This window comes from Mercurialis annua, linkage group LG5 (assembly GCF_937616625.2).
Source record: "Mercurialis annua linkage group LG5, ddMerAnnu1.2, whole genome shotgun sequence".
NCBI classification, from domain to species: domain Eukaryota; kingdom Viridiplantae; phylum Streptophyta; class Magnoliopsida; order Malpighiales; family Euphorbiaceae; genus Mercurialis; species Mercurialis annua.
The window spans coordinates 6,797,847-6,816,980 of record NC_065574.1 but is presented as its reverse complement, the minus strand read 5'-3'; the positions used below and the strand labels follow the sequence as shown (position 1 = coordinate 6,816,980).

General features: G+C 35.2%; 4 protein-coding genes across 5 annotated transcripts; 1 reads left to right on the top strand and 3 right to left on the bottom strand.

Moving 5' to 3' along the window:
* Positions 1-4,072: 4,072 nt before the first annotated feature.
* LOC126681369 (probable FBD-associated F-box protein At1g32375) lies at positions 4,073-5,317 on the bottom strand. Its single transcript, XM_050376911.1, has one exon. The coding sequence runs from the start codon at positions 5,315-5,317 to the stop codon at positions 4,073-4,075; it is 1,245 nt and encodes a 414-aa protein (XP_050232868.1).
* A 1,478-nt stretch (positions 5,318-6,795) lies between these two features.
* LOC126680449 (uncharacterized) lies at positions 6,796-10,087 on the bottom strand. Of its 2 annotated transcripts, XR_007641168.2 has the most exons (6): positions 9,960-10,087; positions 9,798-9,883; positions 9,665-9,725; positions 9,373-9,459; positions 8,351-8,497; positions 6,796-7,183 (listed from the first exon to the last, which is right to left on the bottom strand). XR_007641168.2 is itself a non-coding variant. In XM_050375566.2 (5 exons), the coding sequence occupies exons 1-5, from the start codon at positions 10,038-10,040 to the stop codon at positions 8,405-8,407; spliced, it is 408 nt and encodes a 135-aa protein (XP_050231523.1). In that variant the 5' UTR covers positions 10,041-10,087; the 3' UTR covers positions 7,983-8,404. The 2 variants fall into 2 exon arrangements, 1 of the variants encoding a protein (XP_050231523.1); XM_050375566.2 differs by lacking the exon at positions 6,796-7,183 and having other exon boundaries at positions 7,983-8,497.
* Positions 10,088-10,193: 106 nt separating this feature from the next.
* LOC126680450 (uncharacterized) lies at positions 10,194-11,483 on the top strand. Its single transcript, XM_050375567.2, has 2 exons — positions 10,194-10,377; positions 11,054-11,483. Exons 1-2 carry the CDS (start codon positions 10,233-10,235, stop codon positions 11,143-11,145), a joined length of 237 nt encoding a protein of 78 aa, XP_050231524.1. The 5' UTR covers positions 10,194-10,232; the 3' UTR covers positions 11,146-11,483.
* A 1,130-nt stretch (positions 11,484-12,613) lies between these two features.
* LOC126682365 (magnesium transporter MRS2-1) lies at positions 12,614-16,775 on the bottom strand. Its single transcript, XM_050378018.2, has 6 exons — positions 16,489-16,775; positions 15,493-16,111; positions 13,782-13,910; positions 13,351-13,686; positions 13,222-13,269; positions 12,614-12,974 (listed from the first exon to the last, which is right to left on the bottom strand). The coding sequence occupies exons 2-6, from the start codon at positions 16,090-16,092 to the stop codon at positions 12,744-12,746; spliced, it is 1,344 nt and encodes a 447-aa protein (XP_050233975.1). The 5' UTR covers positions 16,093-16,111; positions 16,489-16,775; the 3' UTR covers positions 12,614-12,743.
* Positions 16,776-19,134: the final 2,359 nt, after the last annotated feature.

Genomic DNA, 19,134 nt, shown 5'->3' with positions numbered 1-19,134 from the left:
CCATAGTAAAAAGTATTGTTGAGTACTACAAGGGTTTACTTGGAAGTTGTAAAGTGAGAACAAAGAATGTCAGTCACTCTATCATGGCTAGTGGGAATGTGATAAATGATGCAGATTATGAGATGCTTAGTAGGCCTGTAACTGATATGGAGGTCAAGACTGCAATGTTTAGCATTCATAGTGATAAGGCTCCTGGCCCTGATGGCTATAGTAGTCTATTCTTTAAAAGGAGTTGGGATGTTATTGGTAAGGATATTAGTGAAGCTGTAATTGACTTTTTTGAGGAAGGCGTCCTTCTCAAGCAGCTTAATGCAACCAACATCACCATTATTCCTAAAGTTGAAAATGCAGAAGCTTTGACTGATTTTAGACCAATCTCCTGCTGCAATGTGCTTTACAAATGCATTACCAAGATCATCACCACTAGGCTCAGTAGGTGTCTGGGATATTTAGTGGATAAAGCACAGTCTGCTTTTGTTCCAGGAAGGAAGATAGCAGATAATATTCTCCTTGCTCATGAACTAGTCCATAATTATCATAGAAGTGCAGGCAAAATGGATTGTGCTATGAAGATAGACATAAGGAAAGCTTATGATTCTATAAGCTGGGATTGCATTGAAGAGGTTCTTCTCAGCCTTGGACTGTCTGATAAGTTCATCAAGTGGATTATGACTTGTGTGAGGACCCCTGTTTATTCCATAATGATAAATGGAAGTCCTGAAGGATTTTTCAAAGGTGCTTGTGGAATCAGACAAGGGGACCCTATGTCCCCTTTGTTATTTGTCTTAGTGATGGAGTACCTCTCAAGATCTCTAAAACAGGTGGATGAAAATGAGTTTGACTTCCATTCAGGGTGCAAGAGCTTGAGAATCAATCACATGTGCTTTGCAGATGATCTTTTCATCTTCTGCAAAGCAAATCTGAGAAGTGTTAATAGAATTGCTAATATTCTTGGAGACTTTCAAAAAGCATCTGGTCTTGCAGTCAACACTAGTAAAAGCTGTGTGTACTTCTGTGGAGTTAGTGAAGATATCAAGAATCAGTTGCTGAATGTGCTTGGCTTCTCTGAAGGTGTCTTACCCATAAGATATCTTGGTGTGCCATTGGTTAGTAAGAGATTAACAAAAGAAGACTGCTCTTCCCTTATTGATAAAATCACCAAAAGAGTTTCTCATTGGACAGCAAAACATCTAACGTATGCTGGGAGACTTCAGCTGATAAATGCTGTTCTTTTTAGCATGCAGGTCTTTTGGTGCATTACCTTTGTTCTTCCAGTTTCTGTTATCAATGGAGTGGATAAAGTCTGCAAGAATTTCCTCTGGAAAGGTACTGCTGATTATAGATATGGCAACTTAGTAGCTTGGACTGATGTGTGTAAGCCAAAATGTGAAGGAGGTCTGGGTGTTAAAAATCTGAGACAATGGAATAAATGTGCAGTCATTAGACATGTTTGGGATCTCTTGGTGATGAAAGAGTCCCTTTGGGCTACTTGGATAACAAAGAACAAGTTAAAGAAGCTGAGCTTCTGGGGTATCACCAAGCCCTTGGATACAAGCTGGAATTGGAGAAATCTCATCAAGTTAAGACAGTCTATCAAAGATTGTTTCAGTTACAAGTTGGGGAAGGGCAACTGTTCTTTCTGGTTTGATCCTTGGCTTTGTGGTAAGGCAATTTGTGATGAGTACCCTGCTATCTCCTTGGAAGAAGCTGATATCCCCAAGATTGCTTGTGTTAAGGATTTTTGGAGGAGAGGAAGCTGGAACTTACCTGAACCAATTGATGAACAGATTGATTTGCTTTGGAATAGAATTCAAAATAATTTTGCTATAGATGATGAGAGAGATGATGAAGTTTCTTGGAAGTTCAGTAAATCTGGGAAGTTCACAATCAATTCTGCTTGGGACTACTTCAGAACTAAATATCCTAAGGTGCCTTGGTGGAAAATTATTTGGGGTTCAGGCTGTATTCCTAAGCATAGCTTCATAGCCTGGCTTGTAATTAAGAAAAGTCTTAAGACTAGGGATAAGTTGAAGAGATGGGGCTGCATAGATAATGAGAACTGTGTGTTCTGTAACAATGCTCCTGAATCTGTGGAACATCTGTTTTTTGAGTGCCCTGAGTTAAATGCAGTTATTAAAACTGTTATGGAAGCCTGCTTGATCAACAGAGACTGGATAAGTTGGAGAAGAGAGTGGTCTTGGTATGGGAAGAAAACAAATGGGAAGACTATGTTAGCTAAAATCAGAAGATTAGCTTTCATGAGTTCAATCTATAATGTTTGGAGAGGAAGAAATTGTATAATTTTTGAGAAGGAGAAGATTACAGGGACTACCATCAAGTCTTGGATCAGGAATGATATTCTGCTGAAGATGTTTTCTAGGAGGAACAATTCTGAGATGTTTTTGAAATTGTATCAGAACTGGATTAGACTTGTTTAGCTTCTGTTTTTGTTTTGAATAGCCAGCTTTTGTGTTAGCTTGGCTTTGGTGTAAATAGTTTTGAGCTTTAATATATCACTTGGTACATTTTACCAAAAAAAAAAATAAAGAGACTTTTGAATGAGATGATAGTGATACGAAGATGGAGATGGAGACTAATCTCTTTTTAGTCCGTAAAATACTTATTAAATTAAAAATTAATATTACAAAGAGCAATTTGAAACTAAGTAGCACAAAAAATTTATAAAAGTTGCATGTCCCGTTTCGAAAATGTTTCAGAAACCGAAACTCTCATAAATTCTCGGAAACTCATAAGTAAACGTTTTGGAAACAAACTCTCAGAAAATCTCGGAAACTCATAAGTAAACGTTTTGGAAACCGAAACTCATAAGGAAACGTTTCGGCCATTTCCGCAAATATAAAAAAAATAAATAGTTGCAAAAAATCTAAAAAAATCTCTATAAATAATCTGTTTTAATCAACTATCCATAAATTTTATCGTTCACGTTAACTAAAATAAAACTTATCTTCTTATTTTTATAAGGTTTAATTATGTTTCATTTATTTGATTAATAGGCATAAAATGTATAAATATATATAGCATTTTATAATATCTAATAACATAAATATATCTCTATATTTTTATTATTGACATGTTTTGTGTCCTTCGTTCTAAAAGAATATCGTTTTCCCGTGTCCGTTTCGTGCCGTTTTCGTTTCCCGTTTTCTTTTCCGTGCTACCTAGACTTGAAATAAGTATATTCATGTCGAATTGCCATTTCCTAATGTATCTACAATGGTAGTCTTCTGTACTTGAAGAACCATACGAATGCGTTGAGTATGGAAATTCCAGTTACTCCAGTAATAATGAGGACCCATTTAAATGCTCCTGGTATCGAAAAATTCATGCCAAAAATATCTGCTAAACTCACAATTCTACGCCTTTCTTCATCAAAATTAATAAGTGCACTCGAAGCTCCTCAACTCTGTATTAACTCAGTAACATAATTAATTTCTTCAAATTTGCTCCAATATTGTTGATCATATAATTATACTCAATTCCGTCAAGAACATTCTATAGCTAAACAGAGAGCTTAGCGACCTGGTCCCATAATCTTTAAGAGTATAGTCTTGGCATGTTCAATTTTAGTTCGGTGTGTTTGAAAAGTTTAACGTAAGAATTTAAATAAAGGCTTCTAAACTGACAGCATTTAAAAACAACATAGAAAATAATGTGCCAATGACCCCAAACATAACGAACATTAGCATGGGTACATATAGAATGGTGAAAATGAAATGGCTAAATGCATACTCTAGCAACTGTATATGGTATTAAAACCATGATATATCATAGAATTAAATGGTTATGTGAAATTTTGATTTATATATCAACAGGCTAAGCATGTACAAAGCTTTTGTTATTCAATTATGGGATTTGTCTTCCTTTCCCTTAGTGGCTCTGCAGAAATTTGCATAACTTGTATTTTCGAACTTTCTGGTGTTATAAACTTTTCAAATACGATATCAAAGAATCAATATTATGTTACTGAATGAAAATAAATTCTTTATTGATGTAGATCATAGATTAGAACAGAAAACAAAATTAACAAATGATATTCTATGAGCTAATGACACTAAATTATGTGTAACTCTACAGATGAAAGTAGCCTACGTTCCAATCGAAGCAACCCATCTGAATGGACTGATTCATGAGCATGTACTATTATCTTCTGGAGTGAAGCAGCATTCTCAGCTAAGTAACCAGCGAATTCTATCTCTTCGTCAGAACCTACAAATCTGACTATTTCCACCACCTCAAGACATTGATAACGTGAATTCAGCGCTGCTTCCCACCTTGCATACGGATAAACCCCATTTTTCAAATTGATGAGCGATACTTTAAGCAACTCCGGCGGAGCTTGTAGCAATGGAGTAAGAGTGTTGACTAAATCAGAATAACAATTGACTGAGAGGTGTAATTGCTTGAGATTTTTCAGGATAGGAAAGTTTATGATAGGACTAGAAGTTATGTAGGCCCTGCCTAGTATTGTCAATGCGAGCGAGTCAAGCTGAGTTAGCAAATCCAAAATAGAATTTAGATTACTTACTATAAACTGGTAAGAGTCGAATCCCTCCAGAGATATATGTTTGAGAGACGGAACGTTTTTAAACGAGATGGTTGGCTGAAACTTGTGTCTAAAGTTGAAAGATTTAAGATTTGGTGCTGATATTTCAAGACATTCAGTAGAGGTATCTGTTAAAGTAAAATGTTTTAGCTTTAGACAGCTAATTTTCAGGTTTGTTAAGCCACAGCACCTTCGAATGAACAATACCTCTAAAAGTGGAGAATTCAATAAAAAATAGTCGATCAATGTTTGAGAATATAAAGAATGTAAAGCTACAAGGTGAAGAGATACGAGCGAACTGAAACTAGAAGGAAGTGTATGGAATGAACAAGCATTGGTAATACTTTCACCACCCAATGTGTTCAACTGTAAAAAAAGATTTTTAACTTTCTTTTTAAAGGCCGTCTTAATCCAACAAACTAATGAGCGTGCATCGATTTTGCCCAAGAACTGAGCAAGATAGTGATAAGGAAAACGAATTTTGAGTTCATGTATGGTTGAGCCTTGATGTTGATCCAAGATGGTCGACACTAAACGGGGAATTTCACTTCTTACTCGCAGTGAACCTAAATTGTGGTACGAGGAGATGGAGATTAAAGCTGCAAGGTCAATGTCAAGAATAGGATAATCAATGTTTTTCCATAAGTGTCTCCACCTGCGGGAGAGAATGCTCGTTGCTGCTGCTTCTTTTATCGACAAATGCGAGAATATACTCTCAAGGATTTCGTGCGGCAATTCGCTTAGATAATCCATATTTTACAGTCAGGAATCATAAACATGAAGACATATATATATAATGGAGGCAATGGCTTTGTCGGTGAAGGATTTTCCTATTCTGAAACTGGATTCTGGAATTGAGAATTTTCCAAATCTGAAAAGGACTCCAACTTAAATTCTAGACCGACTAAGACAAAAATAATTCAACAGAAACACGTGGCTTATTAACATTAAGTAACAACAGTTTAGGACTAAATTTGATTGCGCGCCAAGTGACATTTGCGATAATTAATAAAAATTATAATTTTAAATTACAATTAAACAGATAACATAAGAAATATTGTAGTATCTTCTTAATATGTGTACGAAATTATAGACTTTTAAATGAGATGATAGTGATCTTGTTCCCTAAAAGTCATGGAGTAAGACATCGACTTCTCAATAAATCTTTTGATTACATGACGGACTCCTTTGAAAAAAAGCATTGGCGCGCGTGTAAACGAGGTGCTCTACCTAACTGAGCTATAGCCCTTGCGTTTGTGATACATATTTTATCATGTCGATAATTTCTTTACGAAGAGTAGCTTCGCCCCTTATGTTATGGCTCGTCTCGCGCTTAGTCACTCGCGGAATTCGGATAGGGGAGCAGCAAGTCTTTTCTGAAAAAACTCGCAGTTCTCACCTTTATCTAAAATCTCTATATATATATATATATAGATTTTAGATAATAACTCTTTGGTTGGATCGGACAGGGACAGTTCTCGTTCAAATCTAAAAAGTTTCATTTTCCCCGTCTTTTTCGTCATCGACCCATTTTCACTCATAAAGCGACTTCAAATCGGAATTGAAATGAAGAGAAAGGGAGGACAGATAGGCTAGGATTAGCTGTGGCTTCTAGACGAGGAGCTGAGGATAGAGGTTTAAAGTCTTCCCTTTATGACTTCCCCTGAGCTTTTCCTTCATGCACTGGGAGAGGCAAAAGGACTTCTAAGCTTCTTGTTTGATAGCTCTATACGGAGATGGAGACTAATCTCTTTTTAATCCGTAAAATACTTATTAAAATAAGAATTAGTATTGTATGTCTTTTCTAAAATCATATAGATCTATTTTTTTAGCCTTGATTTTAATTAGACCGGAAATCATCATGATCAAACAATAAATTAATTGTTCGACTGCAATTTGAGAGCATAAAGCGGCTTCGTCTCAACGATGTTATTGGTACACTACTAAACTTCTAATGAGTTTATTCTTTCATGATATGTACAAATACTCAATTAATCCTCGTAGTTTTCGTGGAAGTATCATATATGCCGTATAAACCCCTAAAACATTAAGTCGATCTTCATTTTCCTCTAGTTCCCAACTCGATTGCACACAAATAGAATCACATCAAAGCACACTGAAATCTATAAATAAAATCACTTTATTTGTACATCATATAGTTAAAATATCTATATAAAATAATACAACTATCTAGAGTCATTATCAAATTTAATTGCATAGCACAGAGTTAATTACATTTAGAAAAGATATAAATATATCATTAATACTTATTTTGAAGAAGAAGAAAAATTAAAACGGTTCAATTATATTCTTGTTCAACTGGTATTACCACTTCGTTTCATCAAAGTAATTATTGAACAAACGGGAATACTTACACCACCTCCCTTATATAATATGTGAATATTAACATATAACAAGACATAATCTGTCGTATTTTATAATTAACCATGGCGGCCTCGTCGTATAATAGTAGATCTTCCGAGGTTATACTTCCCGCGTTGGCCTTTCTCCATACCACACTTCGGAACTATATTTCCGAATTTTCTACAAGGTTCTAGAGTTTCGTAGTCTTTAATATAATTCCTTTTTGCTTCCACTTGATTCGCCATTATTACCAAGCTAATCACAGCCAAACACACCAGAAATAACTTCATTTTAGATGAACTCATTGCTGCTATATTTTTCTACTTTACTATTGATGATTTTTGTATTGCTTTTGTGAATATTATTAACTAAATTTGATTCTTTATATATCTTATGAGTCTGCCTCTAAATTTAGAAATCTGCTTAAATTATAAGGGTGATTAATTTTTTAATTATAACGGACATATATAAATAGGTCATTTAATTACACTGCAATACTAGTTAGCACTCAGTATGTTCCAATTAGAAGCATAAATTATTGGGGGTTTCTAAATTTTCATCCTTATATTTTTTTCTTCTAATTTTAGTAAAAAGTTATATCCTCCCGTTTTGTAGCATTTGGGTGATCCTTATCATCAATATGATTGAGAAAAAAAAAAACTAATTTTCACTATGCATTTAAGGATGGTTTTTCCATTCAGTTTTTCTGTTAAATTTTATTGCTATATATTAAATGGAAAATGTTATTTAACCCACCTTATTGTACCGCCAAGTTAGGTGGTACAACAAGGTGGATTAAATACAATTTACTCATATTAAGTATAAAAAAATTAATTGTAAGTCTATCTAAGACAATTTCTGCACCTAGCTACTGATTTGGTTTAAGGAAACAATCAAGTAGCCAAATTCAAAGGGCAGATTCCAAAACCACTCGATGAACACATGAAATTCTAGCATTATTATATTATGGTGAAAATTTTAGCTTACAACTTACCATGCACTGTAGAAAAATGATGTATGTATTACATGGCATTAACGACGATATAGCACTAGATGAAAATAAAATCTCCAGAATAATTCAAATTTCAGGTTAGGACTTTTATGCAACCGCTGGATGCATGATATACAGTGAACTAAGGGGTACCGCTATTTTCAGAGCAACGATTGATAGGGATAAAGCAATTTTTTATGTTGACAAAATCACCCTATTGTAATAAAAAGAAAAAAAAAACAGATTCATACTGAAACAGGATTAATTTCGTCAAAATAAATATTTTTGCTCTGTTCCTATCAATTGTTATTCTGGAAATAGTGTCATCTTGAACAAATTGCACATCTAATCATCATGAATATTAATAACACTCATAACGAGCCTATAAAACTATTATATAGATTTACAAATTGTTAAAAACTCGGTCTAACCTTCAGCGCTGTTTCATCTTCATGGAAACTCTATCCAAAACTCCATGAAAGTGTTTACAGATACTTTCTTGCAAGTGCACGAACTTTAGTATCAAAATGTGATGATGTGATGCGGGAGCCAGGTAAGTAGAGAGGATTCAGAAGAGTCTGCAAAATTACCAAATAAATAACGGATCAATCTTCTTTTAAAAGACATAAGAAAACTGACTGTTAATTTCGCCATATCCAAGAAACATAGAATATAATTGTTCATTAAACAATCTTGGGGCATACATGCCCAATTGCAAGACATAATGATACAAAAGGAGATAAATGAAGATCGGCAGGAAACTATGATTAGGTTCAGACCCTACTAGAAGGTTGAAATTACTGAATACATACTAATTACATTTGAGAGGAGAAAAAAAGTTAGCTTGACCTTTTCACTTTGCTTTTGACACTGCATTATGTAAACATTATAGGAGTGTCGGGGTTCTCATAGTGAGCAAACATACATGAGGCAATTAAAATGTCACTTGAATTGAAAATGTCAAAGCTATTACCTTGATATGTTTCACAAATTGCAACACGCAAAACACAACAAGGGGCAAGGTGATCCAAAATGAGAAGTTGAGAATTACAATATACTATTTCTGAGCTTTATATTCATTTATTATGTGAGACGACTTAAGTTTGAGTTGATTTAAAAAACACAGAAAGAGTAGATGATGGCATTCTCCGGTGGTGGCAACAACACCAATACAAGGAAGAAAGCATCAAGCACATGTTGAAAGGGGAGCTCGTGCCGCGCACATATATGCATATTGATTGCAGATCAAATTTGCCATTTTCCAATCATAATTCTTCACGCATTTAAAATACAGAATTTACTGCTTCTTCTAAAAAAAATCCTATTTACTCAATTCTTTGAGACACTAAAGTTTTCGATACCAAACATTACTAACTCTACTAAATACTACACGAAAAAGACGAACAAGATTTTGCTTTTTTTATTCATAATGGCGGAGAAGGAAGAAAATTACCTTGATGTAAAGCTCATGAACATCCTGGAAAAAGCTCTTAATTCCATCATCATTGTGAGGGTTATGAAGTAGCATAAATCTCGTATGTAAGCCAAGTCAAGGAAACGATAAACACATACCAAAACAACAACATTAGAATTTGCACACAACTTCAATCACATGCTACGTAGCACGAACACAGATACGAAAAAAACAGTATTATTCTAAGCTTTCCTAAGTTAAAATCTCTTGTCCAAAACGATAAGGTTCCGACATGTTTCAAAAACATAACACGTTATTTAGAAAGGATATGACCAGCAGTAACATAAACTGAGACAACCAGATCATTGAACTTGTCAATTGATTTCAAGAACCTGCAAACAAAATGCAAAATTATTACGCAGGGGTTTTGAATAAACAAATTAGATGTAAAGCAAGAAAATTACATTGCACTGGTGGTCCAAGCGAGATCCTGAACAATATCGAGAGCTGCGTGTAAAATAAACTGATGCAGCTGAGCAGCATCTTCTCTCTACAAGAATTTAACAGTAAATCAAAATCAAAATCAAAATTAAAAACAGCAAGATCAGTGTGTAATCAGTAATTACTTTAGCAGCAGATCCAACTTCAGCTTCATATATCGGAATGTCGTTTCGGCTTACTATTATAAAACAAGCTGTCGTCGCCATTTTCAACTTCACTCGAAGAAAACGATCTGATCTCTGCTCTGCTCTCAGTCGGGTCTTTTTGTTCGGTTTTTATGGGCTTGAAAGTGGTTTAAGGCCCATTAACGACCCGGTTTTGAAACGACGTTGTTTAAGCTGGAGAAAGGGTTTTAGGTAAGGGAAATATCGGTTGAGGAAGTGAAATTGAAGGAAAAAATGGCAAGTGAAGGAGGCAAAATCAATGGAGGGTTCAAGTCAAAATTGGAGCATGCGTTATATAGTGGAGAGAAGAAGCATGTATTGGCTGGGATTGGGATTATTTCTCTTCTTTTTGGTGTGCCTTGGTATCTCATGAACAGAGGTTTTTTTTTCCTTTTTTTTACTCTATTTACTGCTGTAAATTCTTTTTTGCTTGTTGAAATATGAACATAGGATTTGTTTAATTGGTCTGTTTGTAGTGAATTTTAGATACCCATTAGTAACTTCACTAGTCGTAGGAGCCCTTGATGATTAGGTTTTGGCTTGAGCTTGTAGTGAAAAAAGCTCAGATCTTTGTTGGGTTTAACCTTCAGTTGATCAAAGTATTCTGCTGTCTTGATGCTAAATTTTGTTGCATCGTTGATCATCCATGTTGGACTGATCGTACATGAAAACGGAAATGCTAAAGCTGAATAGGAAACTGGAGAAAACTCCAATTTGTTATTAGAATAGGCTATAATGTAAAGTTTCAGAGTTTTGAAAGCATTTTTGGGAACTGAAATGAAACACAGAATCGTAGAGCTCGATAAGTTTTCGGACAACAAAGATAATGACTTCATCTGAATGTTTTCAGTTTTCACTGCTTGATCATAGCTTTAATAGGTCTTTGAGTTAAATCAGTTGTAGCATAAAGGGAGTAAATGTAGACCCGAGACATGGGCCTTGCTATTGCGTTTCAATTTACCATCTCCCCTGTGCTGTTTTACTTCTGTGTGCGCGTGCGTGCTTGCAGACATGCGCAATTATGCAATTGTATGTAACAATCTTGTCTTTTTCAGGATCAAGGCACCATTCCCATCAAGATTACATGGAAAAAGCTGATAAAGCACGAAGTGAAAGACTTTCCTCTGGTTCTGCTCGTGCTAAATGATCATTCTGAATGTTATGTCAAGGAATTTGTTTCCAAACAGTGTTTGGCTGCAGAAAAGGATACACGGCTGCTTTTCTTCATCCTTTTTTGACGAAGCCGTCAGCCAGTAGGATAATATTTATTTATTTTGTTGCTAAGATGCATTAAGGAGATGAATATCAGTTAAGAACTTAAAGAGTTGCGGTGAGTAAACCATAATTAGAGATCTTACAGCTGGAAATTTTTCTTTTTGACAATTTTGTAGAATAGAATATTAGTTGGACCAAAAAATAAGTTATGGTTTGTCTTGGTGACCACATTGTGTTCTCTCAAATACAGAATGTTATTTTCTTTGATCATTGATGTGTGCTGGATATTTGATTGATGGAGAAATTCTTAAGTAGACTGTGTGGCATAGAATCAGGTTGAATTTTATGATCTTATGGTAATCAATTGGCCTACATCATGGATAACGTGATGAATTGAGTCATCACATTCACGGTCTATTTAAGAATTTCTCTGGTTGATGATGTATGTATTTTTGCTCCCTTAGGTCTCTGTTTTGGTTTCGAGGCATAAGTGGTAATGAATGGCATTTAACCACCTGATCTCCCCGTTCCAATTTCAAGGCATAAGTAGCCATGAACAACATTTAACCATTACATTGCTACTCGAACTGGTTGGTCTCTTCCTTCTATCTTTTCTTTTGTGTTTAAATGAGCAGCTTCATGGTGATATACTATTCTGTTTCCAGAATATGATCAATTGCCCTGTGGAGAAATTATACAGGTCAAGATGGAGAGCCTAATCGCCTATGGCTGTTAGTATTTGCAAATACAGTGATGACAAAACTCATCTAGAGGTTCTTGTACTATACGACTTTTTTACTCAACAATCAATTTCACTCCTTTTAATCTTTACATAAAATCCTCAACAATCAATTTCACTCTTTTTAATCTTTGCACAACTGTCTCTTCCGATTTTTATGTTCAAAAACTTGGATGAATCCAAATGCTACTCATTAAAATGGACGAACCTAAATATTACTATGCATCATCATCAGCTAGACACATACACACTTCTTTCATACACATATACATACTTCTTTCATATGCCGCAGCGTCTATTTGACCTCAAAGGGTGAGGTTGATCATGATGACTGATGAATGCATAAGTGTTTAGACCCACACGCTACATTCTGTCTAGATAGGGATAAAAAAAATCAAAAGAATAGTTGTAAAAGGATCAGAAATAGTGAAATTGATTGTTAAGGACCTCCTGAACAGAACTCAAATAATACTTGGACCTTTAGATAAGTTTTGCCTAATAGTGAGCCTTTTAGTGCTTCATGATTAGTTGCAACATTTACATCATTTTCACTTTCATTCAACTTCCAAGGACTAAAATGCATCATGAGAACTCCAATTTACATTCATTCAAATTATAGAAGCAAGTTAAAACATACCCTGAAAGTTCCGTCACAACTAAATTGAAGAATCGAATCAATGACGAGCCATCTTTCCATTATATAACTTTAATTTCATATACAGAGTATAAAAATTAATAAAGAGCAGCTTGAAATAAATATATTCATGTCTAATTGCCATTTCCTAAAGTATCTACAATGGCATCAGTCTTCTGTACTTGAAGAACCATACGAATGCGCTAAATATGGAAATTCCAGTTACTCCAGTAATAATGAGGACCCACTTAAATGCTCCTGGGTCGTCAAACAATGGTATCGAAAAATTCATGCCAAAAATACCTGCTACCACTCCAAATATTGCAACAACAAATGTCGCTGTTGTGAGTAGAAGCTCAAATTGGATCAGTTGGTTCCGGACATTATCCTACAATAAAAAAAAAAAAAAAAGCTTCAGTTAGACATAGAATAACATCAAACTGGCTAGTTTCTAAATTGATAAAGTCAAATGATCAAACAGATGGAAGAATGTACAACTCGACTCAACTAAACCTCAATACAGACTACATGGCCATCCAAAAGGATCTCAGAATGAATAAGATTTCTTAAATTGCCGAGATTAAAATTAAGCATATACATCAAGGAGACAGAGAAAGACGCAAAAGAACATGTACCAACTGAATGTTGATGAAATCCTCTGTGTCATCAATATACTCCTTCAACTGAAATAAGTATGACAGGAATTAATGTCTCCATAATCTGAAAGATATCTTACAAGAACTAAATGTAATAGCTGTTTTTACCGATGTTAGCTTGTTTAGGGTGCTATCTATAACGACAAAATATGCTTCCAGCAACATCTCCAGCTGCTCTATACTCTCTGTAGCACCTTCTGAGCTCTTCATGCTATCATGCCGGCTCCTTGCAATACTCAAGCTTTTCTCAAGCCTCCGGGAGTCAGGTGGTGATGAAATAGGAGATACCGGTGCAGAAACAGAAATGCCACCGTCATTTGATCTAAATCCCAGCAAAGACTGATCACCATAGAATGATGATTCCATGCGGCCTTTCTTTTCAGTGAGATACATTTCAGCCATATCTCCATCATCATCCATGAGCTGCTCTATCTCGTCCCTAACCTAGATGTTATAATTTCAAAAAATCACAATAATGGAGCCAAAGGTAATAATTTAAATTACTAGCTGGTAAAAGAAAAATAAGTAAAATACTGTACTTTCTGAACTCTCCTGGTCAAGGCAACAAGTCTACTTTTCAACCGCCGCGCACGTTCCAAGTTTAATGTACTGATCTTTGAAGTCAGCTCATCTAGTAATGGGTATGCTTCAATCTCTAGTTCTGCTGCCTTTGGAATTTGCCAAGTTTCAGTAACTATAAACTTGATAAAGTTACAGAATTCTAACCAGAGAAAACACAAGTGGAACAGAAATCTATGGTACCTTTAAACTCCAGAGAGTTACCCTAATTGATTAACCCGAAAAAAAAAACAAATGGAACAGAAAAACTACACAGAATGAAACAACGGAAGTATATTTGGCTGCAACAAGTTCAGGCACAATGCATGATTATGGAAGTGAAATTCATATACAAGAGTAAAGAAATTTTACGAAAATCTTTTCTCGATGGAATAAGTGCGATTTAAATCAACTGATAACAGAACTATGTACTCGTTGTGTGTGTGTGATTCTGTGAGTACCATAAGTTGCTTACGGCCAAAGCTGGGAGCTACTGAATACTTTTTAACTTTTTAACTATATATGTTTAGGAAGAAAAAACAAACTTTAGAAGCATTCAGATCACATCTTAAGCCCTGAAAATCTATGATATTATGTTAATATATGTAATGCTGGTACATTATCCCTCTTTCACCAGGACATCAATAGTTGCACGCCAGAAGGCCACTAAGACGGTGCAATAAATCACTATGCAACTCATGATCATCTGTAACCTAGAGCGCAGCCGACAAGGTTAGTTCCTATGATCCTATAATATTTCATTGTTATCTACTGTTCACAACGCAAATCTCAAATTAATTAAGAGTAAGATCCTTAGAACCACAAGGGGAAAATAAAGATACAGATAAGTTGTTAATTTGCTCTAACATTTTCTACAGACATCAAACCTCAACATTTGTTAGACATCTTTAAGATATGCCCTGAAATAAGTACTCAATCAAAAAAAGAAGAAAGCTCCAGCAATCAATTTGATATATACTAGTTTAATATACTTGTGTCTACTCAACCTAGATTGTGACACATGCGGTCTCTTCTGGCGAGCAATCATAAAGTGTACCCTCCATCAAATAAAAGTTCATATTTCAATTTTTATTCGTCCAAGAATATTATCTCTAATAAAAATGTTCATCCACATATTTTTTAAATTGTCATTGAATTCTTGAATATGGGAAATTGTTATAAAGCACTCATCATATAGTCAGTAGAACTTGAAAAGCACGCTTCTACCAGGACAATCACAAACAGCGAAGGAGAAACAGGGCTTGTCGAAATGGTCAACATGGATGTTACAGAATGCCTGTCATGCCATGTAATAGGACACAACATGAACGAGGCAATAGGCGTCCACAGAAAACACTAGCTAGCTTCCACACCAAAGTAAGATATGGGAGGAAAATATGCAAACAGTACTAACAAACATTTCTGCACAAAATTGTTGTTCTCAACCTTAACCGGCACACCTAATATTTAGTCAGTTTTTTCAGTCCTTTGGTAAACGTTTTTACTTATTGTTTCCAGAAACAGTTCAAAGAGAAGAAAATGTAATTCAAGTCCAAATATTGGTAGTGAAAAACTAACTGACAGCTAGACCTGCACCACGCTTTTGTTTTCTTGCTTTACTAATCCTAGCCAAATTCAAGACCACAAAATCAAATTATGCATACTTTAAATATAAAGCTCTCTTTTACACACCTGAGAATCTAGAAATGTACAGGCAGCTTCCAAAGCTACTTCAAGAGCCCTAAACTCGAAGGGCAAATAATCAGGGGATGGATTCCCAAATCCATTATCGAAACTCCTATCAAAATTCCTGCTTCTCCTTCTATTCAACTCAGGACCTTCTGACTGCCAAACCTCATTTACTCCAGGTGCTGTCAGTCGCCGTTGTAACTCCACTACATACTGCAACACATAGCTATCAAGCGAATTTAGGAGCAAAACCTCATCAGCCGTAATTATACACCGAATCTGCTCCAAATTCACAACTATAGCCTTCTCTCTACCAAGAATCGTAGAAGGATAAACAAACAAAGGATCAAGCAAACGAAGATCACGAGCCGGTAAATCACAACGACGCATCATAGTGAACTTATCAACCTCAATGACTTGAGAATTTCCAGAAGACTCAACACGAATCCAAGATCGAAGCCCTTGGCCACGTTTCTTCAAACCCAAAACATCCATTCCTTGAAAAGGTTGACGCCCAGAAGCGGACGCTCTATAAGAAGCATCTCTAAGATTTATAGCCGATGCAGGTTTCGGTGGGAGGAGACGTTCTTTGAGATCCGGCATCAGTGCCAAGCTCCAATTGCTGGTAAACACAATGTAGATAAAAACATACACACACCCATCAATTTATTTAACTATCTACCATTATTACAATACTGGGTACAAAAAAGGACTCATTTTTAACAGCTTTTGATTAAAATTTTAATTTCTTTACACAAAGTTATCCAAATTCTAGTTCAGTATCATGAGTAGCACAAAGTAATCCAAATTTTGAAAATTACCCAATTCAACAAAAAGCAAACCACACAAAAATTAGTACTAAAATTCATGGGTTTAAGTGAATTAAATACAAGAAGGATTTCTCCTTGGGAATTCAATAATATAAGAATGATAATATAATAATAACAACATCAAAACTGAAAATCAAAACCCTAGATTCGTGAGGATCAGTGGAAGTACCTGATTTCAGTGACGTGTGATAGAGGAGCAGTACTGAAGCTATAAAATCGATGTTAAAAAGGAAATCATAGAAGAATCAATCAAAATCTAAAACTATAATTGACCTTTAATTCATGAATTTAAGATGGGTTAGTGATTAGTAATAAATATTTCTAAAAGTTGGTCAGTTAATCAGTTATGTCCGTGCAGTTTGTATAAATACTTTGAACCACAGCCAAACACCACGCAGTTCGTAACCTAGTTCGCTTAGTAGTATGGTCCTAGTCGAAATTCAGCGGCCATGGCTTAATATGGGTAATATGCAATAACAGTTCCTCGATTTTTATCTCTCTACCCTTATAGTTGACCTCTTCATGGGCCGCGTCGGACTGGGCTCGGGCAGCGCCTGCCGGGGTTTTTAATTTTTTATACAAGTCTAAACTCGGCTCGATCTTTATACTTCCTGTCCAACCCCGGCCCTAACGCTATATTATTGCGAGTTCAGGCCGGACTTAGGAGGGTTTATCTATAAAAATGCAAATTCGAACCCGCCTATAAAATAACAGATTTTTTTTGGATTCAGGCTCGGGACAGACTTAAAATAAAAATCATTGTCCAAAGCCCGTTTCTAAAGACTGGGATTGGGCAAGCCTCAGCGAATACTCAACTCCATAAACAAGTTTACCATATAGTTTCTAAACGTAATTTATAACTATATTCCTCTTAAATTTCTATTTTATTCTTTCAAAAATTAATGACATGGCTGGCCAGCTGAAATCTTATTTTACATATTGTGTGTAAGCGGAGCGAGTTTGGAGGGCGCTGGCCCAGACTTATAGTTGATCTTGGATTGAGTTTTAAAAATAACGGAGTCGCCACTTAACTCAAATAAGAATACCGTTTATATTGACTAGACTACCTCACAACTTTATGGGTGAGATCATCATGCATCAGTACAAAAGACCGGATTCATGGACACTACTAAAACTCTTGTACTTGACTTATTGACCATATCGATTTAGAAGACGTATCTGCAATATCTCATATCAACATACATAATAGTTCATATGATACACTGATGGAAAGTAAACAAATCTCTAAAACTGGAAATGAAAAAACTAGAAAGCATGCATGATATGCATATGACTCGATTTGGACTGACATGTGAGCACAAAATTTAAGTCGGATGTATATGTGAGATTGATTTAAGTTATATCATTTTGAAAGCCTTTAAAACCTCTAATTACATTTTCATGACAATCCTAAGATCTTTAAGTTATTTGCTAGATTTATAGCTAATTAACGTGATTATCTTATTTAGCCTGCTAAATGGGGGTTTGGACATACTTAAAAAGCGATAAACAATGAAAACATATTGATTTGAAGGTTATATATATATAAAAGGTTAGAAATACTTTTTTAAAACCTTTAAACTCTTATGTCTATCGTCTATCTGTCTCTGCGGTCGGATTCGGGATCCAGGCAGAATACTAAAGTTCTTCCTCTAATCAATGCGAGTCTTCTGGTCCAAAACCAGGATCCATTCCGATTTCTAACAAATCGGAAATTTGGTCTGAAAGTTGCTGGTCCGGCGGCTTGGGCTACGAAGCCCATAATGGTGTGGTAGTCCACTAGATCTAAGTTGGCTGACTGATGCTGATTAGAATGGGTTCAAGAAATTACATAAATAATATCCTACAATTATTACAAGTCTGTGGGCTCAAACGGACCCCAATGTCGAGCTCAAACGGGCCGAAAACATAAAAACCCACCCTTTCTCCCTTTAACGAAAGACCCTCGCCCCACTTTCTATTCATTTTTGGGTCGGACTAAGTCCCTTTTTTCTCTCAAAGAATGAATACTGATTACAACTGGAAATAAAAATTTGGGAGAGTCTAGAGCGAAGAACGTCGGTGCTAGATGATCTGGCGCCGACACTGGAAGGACCGACAACACCAGAACATCAATGTGGCGGCGGAATAATACAGTTACAACGCGCAATTAAAGGTATGGAATAATATATGTTTAAAATAAATACAAAAAAAACAGTAAAAACTATCCTAAAATATATTAAGATCGAAAGCATAGCAAATCATGGAAATTACAACAGTTATAGCGGTTTATTGCAATTTTACTGGAAAAACAGCTAATCATGCACCCTATATTATATAATTGAAATATAATTGACATAAATATATGATATAAAAAAGTGATAACATAAGAGTAATGGGTTACTTTTTGAGTTCTTAACTTGTTTTCAGGCTATTCGGATGAAGAGTCAGCGCTAAATCGAAGTATATTTTGTTCTTGATTAATTGAAACGTATTAGCTTGATTTTAGACTGGGGGTGTGTAATTTGGATGGTTCGGCCAACACTTGGCAAATTTAGAGTTTATGTTTGATTTTTTTATTTGATTCATACTCTTTGGTGCCATTCTGGTTCCCTCTTGATTGGTTTGTTAAGGCCGGTTTATATGGTAATAAGGTTTTAGGTTTAGGTTTTCTAAAGTCTAAAGTGAGTTAGAAGTTTGTCCTTCAATTAGAATGAGCATCAACAATCTCTTATTTCTCAAATTTCTTTTTCATTCTAAATAATTCTTTTTTTAAATTATACTAAAATTTTAGATAAAGTGACCTCAGCATGATTTTAATGAAAAAAATACTGAG